Here is a 6,261-nt window from a genome sequence, read left to right on the forward strand (position 1 = left end):
ATCAAATATGAAACATGGAACACAGGAAAACTCACACACACATGGCACGTGACTCACTCCGGATTGGTTTATCAAGACATTCTCTTTTAAGTGTTCAAGTTAGATACAAACGTACAATTAAGGCACTCTAACAGGATTTAACCAATGAAGCTAGGCGTTAGACTCTAGTGTCTATTGTGTTCAGGTATAAAAAATCGATTTTCGCTCGTAGCTCATTAATCCTAACCTAAAACTAAAAAGAACAAAAATAAAAATTACCTAAACCCGGTTCAAGCTAAACCCTTGGAAAAGAACCGTGGCCCAAAAAAACCAAGGGGGAGTTACTACACTACCTAAAAATAAAATAAAAAATCTTTTTGGTCTTTTCTCTAGACTACTTCCCTCAAGAAAATTGTCTAAAGGATCTGTCATCAGGAAGAGTCTCCATATTCCAATTTTTGTTTCCCCAACTTAGTCCCTCAAGAACCCCACCGAAAGAGATTCGTCGTCGGGACAAGTCACTTACTATTTTAGCTTTCCTAATGAACTATTACTCTACATCAAAACAATCAAGGCAAGACAAAACAAGCAAAATTAAATAGTCAATTATTACAATTACAAACATACAATGAAGTATCCCCACCCCACACTTAAAATGAAGACATGTCCCCATGGCTTACAATTTAAAGAACAGTGAGGTTAAGGAACTTCCCTGAAGGCTCACTTCTAATCGGAGACAGTGTTTGGGTTCACGTTGCACGCACGTCCCAGCGCTCTCAACCAGCCCAAGAATTTCTTTTCCGATTTCACTTGCCTCTCAGCCACCGCATCAACACAGACACCCAAATTAGTGACTGAGGTACGCAACCCAGCCATATCCTGCTCCAAAGCTGTCATACGGGTGCTCTGGCGTGGCTGTGATGGGCCTGCCACATCAGCTCTCAGAGGAGGGGGAACCTCAGCTACCTCAGCATCATCAGTTGAGTCATCATCAGAGTCATCAACATTCACCACCGGCTCTCATCCAATTCTATTTTTTCTCGCTCGGAATGGGGCTTTTAGTGGCAATCTCCCATCAACCTGAGGGTCTTCAGGGACTCGAGCAATACGGCACAGTCGGGTGATCAGCGAAGGGAAGTAGTGGCCCTTGGTTAGCTCAGGTGATCTAATGAACATCTCTTCATGGATGAGCCGGGCCACATCAAAATCACTGTGGGACATGAAATAGTGGATTGTGGACGCCCGTGGTAGATTAACATCTGTCGTGTTGCTAGATGGCAACAATCGACTGTTGACAATGGTGAGCCAACACTTAGCCTCCCAATTCAAATAGTGGGAGTAAAGAGTAATCCTGTGCTTGATCCATAGGTGTTCTCCGTCTGGCACACAGATAGTATCAAGAAGAGTGCCCCACAAGGCCCGTGTTCCACTAAAAGTACGATAAGGATCAAATTCACCCTGAAACACAGGCAGCCTGTATACCCTGCGGATGGTGTCAAGGGATGCATTTACCGGGGTATTGCGCACCATCACAACCCCATTCTCATGTTCTGGCAAGTTCGCATAGAACTCCCTTACTAGTTGAATATTAGCCTCTTCCAGTACCTCGAAGAAGATGTCCAGCTGACACCGCCTCAGTTCATTAAACATATTGGGGCATTCCACCTCCAAAGTCGTTCGATCAATGTGCACCTCAGGTTGTAACTTCTTAGATGCTTTCTGGTTGTACCTATCCTCCGCTGCTCTGGATACAAACCGAGTGTTATCAAACTGAGGTGCACTGGCTTGGATCCTAGCTCATGAGAAGCCTCCCGGTCCACTAGTGGAGGGTCCGATGTTTCGTCGCTTCCTGGAAGAACTCATTGTACCTGTCATACAACGAAACGCCTATTAGTGAGTGCGCAAAATATGTGACTATGGATGGTTACTCAGACTTCACCATAACCATGTCACAATAGCTCCTTATATCTCCATTGGGGCAATTTCCCATACACCTTGTGAGCAGGGCACTCCCAGACACATATAGCCCTCATGGGTACATCAAAGCTCCTCCCCAATCAAGTATACTACCACACCAACATACCCCACACTTACTTCATTCAATCACCCACCAATAACATTGTTCAAACATGCAATGCACAGCCCCTTCACCAATCAAACTCAAAAACTAATTTTAAAAGCAAAAACAAGAAGAAAAAGAGTATACCGACAATTACATCCCAACAAAATATAAAATTACATAAACTACAACACAATACTAAAGAAAAGAGAGAGAAGAGGTGAGGATCATACCGTAGTTGAAGAATGGGGAGAGGAATGGAGGTGGGGGATGTTAGTATGAGGGAAGAAGAAGAGAGTATTTGAGGGGTTAGGATTTAAAGAGAGAGAGAAATTGGAAATATGGGGGAGGGGATCGGGTGTGTTGGGTTTTAGAGGGGGGAGTTTGGGTTGTAAAATTAAAAGAGGAGGAAAAGAAATAAGAAAAACGAAAAAAATAAAAAATAAAATAAAATTACCTAGGACCCACCGCGGTCGACAACAGTCCACCGCGATCGCGGTGGGTTTAAAAATTCGAGGCAGAAAGTTCACGCTTCACTGCGATTTACCGCGGTCGCGGTGAGGTGAAAAATCTGAGGCAGCATGTTTGCCTTCCACCGCGGTTCGCGGTGCTAGCGCTGTTTTTCTTTTTCTTTTTTTATATATGAAGTTACATGAACACACTAACAACACACTCGTGGGTTGCCTCCCATGCAGCGCTTGATTTAACGTCGCGGCACTACGCAAGCATTTGATCATCATTCCTCATCCGCGTACTGGGGCTCTTCCAAAGTGATTACCACTCTATCCCTTTTTTCTTCAGTCATTCCAAGGTAATGTTTCAACCTTTGCCCATTTACTGTGAACTTGTTTGTCTTATCTACTGATTCAATCTCTACAGCTCCACTTAAGAATAATTGCACTACTCTGAAGGGTCCTGACCATCGGGACTTTAACTTACCTGGGAACAATCTCAATCTCGAGTTATATAACAACACTAGATCTCCGGGTTTGAAGTTTCGATCCAAGATGTGCTTATCATGCATTAATTTCATCCTTTCTTTGTATAATCTAGCACTCTCAAAGGCCTGGAACCTGAATTCCTCTAGCTCATGTAACCCAGTGATTCTGTTAGTACCTGTTGTCTCCATGTCTAAGTTTAACTGCCGCAATGCCCAAAGTGCTTTATGCTCTAGCTCAACTGGGAGGTGGCATGCCTTTCCAAACACCAACTTGTACGGTGACATACCAATTAGGGTTTTGAAGGTTGTGGGGTACACCCACAATGCATCATCCAATTTCTTTGCCCAGTCAGTCCTTGTTGCATTCACTATTTTTGTGAGGACACTTTTAATCTCCCTGTGGGACACTTCAACTTGCCCGTTCGATTGTGGATGGTACGGGGTGGTTACTTTATGACGAACTCCATATTTTTCCAATAGCCATGCGAATGCTCTATTGCAGAAATGGGTTCCGCCATCACTGAGTATAGCTCTTGGGGTACCAAAACGTTTGAAAATGTTCTTCTTCAGAAAACCTAGTACCCCTTTAGCGTCATTGGTCGGGAGAGCCACCGCTTTGACCCACTTGGAGACATAGTCAATTGCTACCAATATTTACTTGTTACTATACGAGCTGACGAATGGCCCCATGAAGTCAATCCCCCACATGTCAAAAATCTCCACCTTTTGAATTGTGGTCATTGGCATCTCGTGTCTACGAGATATGTTGCCAGTCCTTTGGCAATCATCGCAACTTTTAACCCAAGCATGGGATCCTTGAACAAAGTAGGCCAGTACAAGCCTGACTATAACACCTTAGCTGTTATCTGAATTCCTCCAAAGTGTCCACCATATGGTGAAGCATGGCAAGCTTGCAAAACAGAATGTTGATCTTTCTCGGGGATACACCGACGGATAATGTTATCTACACATATTTTAAACAATAGAGGTTCATCCCAATAATAATATCGGCAATCACGAAAGAACTTTTTCTTTTGAATTGAGGAGAGTTCATAAGGTACAATACCACTTGCTAAATAATTAGCAATATCAGCAAACCAAGGTGCCTCCTCCATTGTCATTGACAATAATTGTTCATCCGGGAATGTCTCTGTTATATCCTCAACCTTTACCTTCTTTTCAGCTCCTTCCAACCTTGAGAGGTGGTCAGCTACATGGTTCTCTGTCCCTTTTCGGTCACGTATTTCCAGATCGAATTCTTGTAACAGAAGAACCTAGCGAATCATGCGTGGCTTTGACTTCTTTTATATCAGGTACCTAATTGCTACATGGTCAGTGTAAAGAATAACTTTAGAGCCAATCAAGTATGACCTGAATTTGTCGAATGCAAAAACAACAGCCAACATCTTATTTTCTGTCGCAGTGTAATTGAGTTGTGCATCGCTTAACGTTCTGCTTGCATAATAAATCAGGTGCATCAGTTTACCCTTTCGCTGCCCCAAGACTGCTCCTATGGCATAGTCACTTGCGTCGCACATGAGCTCAAATAGTTGCTCCCAGTTGGGTGCAACAATGATGGGTGCAGTCACCAATCTCTTCTTCATCTCCTCAAATGCCAACCTGCAATCATTAGAAAACATAAAGGGGTGATCCTTTTCAAAGAGTTTGCATAATGGGTTAGCAATTTTGAAGAAATCTTTTATGAATCGCCTGTAGAACCCGGCGTGCCCAAGGAAACTTCTCACCGCCTTGACTAAAGTGGGCGGTGGTAGTTTTTCAATCACGTCAACCTTAGCATGGTCGACCTCAATTCCTTTACTGGACACTCAATGTCCCAGGACTATCCCTTCCTGTACCATAAAATGGCACTTCTCCCAGTTCAACACTAAATTTGTCTCCACACATCTTTTGAGCACTCTTCTTAAGTTGTGAAGACAGTCTTCGAATGAATCTCCCACCACAGAGAAATCATCCATAAAGACCTCCATAATATCCTCCATCATGTCTGTGAAAATGGCTAACATGCACCGTTGAAATGTCGTCGGTGCATTGCAAAGCCCAAAAGGCATTCTCTGAAAGGCGAAGATGCCATAAGGACAAGTAAGGATGTTTTCTCTCTATCTTCGGGGGCTATTGATATCTGATTGTACCCCGAATATCCATCTAAGAAACAGAAGTGCGATCGCCCGGCCAGCCTATCCAACATTTGGTCAATGAAAGGCAAGGGGAAGTGGTCCTTCCGGGTGGTTGTATTCAATTTTCGGTAATCCATGCAAATCCGCCATCCCATGACTATGCGAGTTGAGATCAACTCATTGTTCTCATTTTGCACAACAGTCATTCCCCCCTTTTTCGGCACACATTGGACTGGGTTGACCCAATTGCTATCAGAGATGGGGAAGATGATTCCCGCATCTAACCATTTAATCACTTCCTTCTTTACTACCTCTTTCATATTCGGGTTCAGCCTTCGTTAATGTTCTCTGGAAGGTTTGTGCCCTTCTTCCAAGAGAATCATGTGCATACAGAAGGCTGAGTTGATACCCTTTATGTCTGTCATGGTCCAGCCAATGGCAGTCTTACTTTCCTGCAGTACCTGTAAGAGTTGTTCTACCTGCACATCTAGCAAACCGGATGATATAATAACAGGCAAAGTAGAATCAGGGCCTAAGAAAACATACCTGAGGTGAGCTGGGAGCGGCTTTAACTCCAGCTTGGGTGGTTCCTCTACTGATGGCTTTGCTGGAGGTGTAGCCCTTTTTTCTAACTCAAGGGACTCGAACTGAGGGTCCCTTTTCCAGAATCCTTGGCCTTCAAGTGCCATGACCTACTCAGCTAACCCTTCACCATTCATCTCTTCTAAATTTGTCAGACATGCCTCTAATGGATCTTTAGCAGTCAGGGTCACATCATCTTCTTGCAGAATCACATCCACTGCCTCCACTAGAGAGCAATTAGCATATTCACTAGGTCTCCTCATAGATTGCTGAACATTGAATATGACTTCTTCATCGTTCAGTCTCATTTTTAATTCCCCAGTCTCACAATCGATCAGTGCTCTCCCGGTGGCCAAAAATGGCCTACCTAAAATGATAGGTATCTCCTCATCTACCAGACGGTCTAGAATAACAAAGTTTGCAGGGAACACAAACTTCCCCACTTGCACCAACACATCATCAAGAATCCCAGTAGGCCTTTTTACCGTGCGGTCAGCCAGCTGCAGCAGCATCGAAGTCAATCTAGCTCTGCCAATGCCCAGTTTGGTGTATACAGCCAGAGGCAT

At 43.9% G+C, this 6,261-nt stretch overlaps 1 protein-coding gene across 1 annotated transcript; it reads right to left on the reverse strand.

Moving 5' to 3' along the window:
• Positions 1-5,805: 5,805 nt before the first annotated feature.
• Positions 5,806-6,261, reverse strand: LOC138869091 (uncharacterized). Its single transcript, XM_070146681.1, has one exon. It carries the CDS (start codon positions 6,259-6,261, stop codon positions 5,806-5,808), a length of 456 nt encoding a protein of 151 aa, XP_070002782.1.

This window comes from Nicotiana sylvestris, chromosome 5 (genome assembly GCF_000393655.2).
Source record: "Nicotiana sylvestris chromosome 5, ASM39365v2, whole genome shotgun sequence".
Lineage (NCBI taxonomy): Eukaryota > Viridiplantae > Streptophyta > Magnoliopsida > Solanales > Solanaceae > Nicotiana > Nicotiana sylvestris.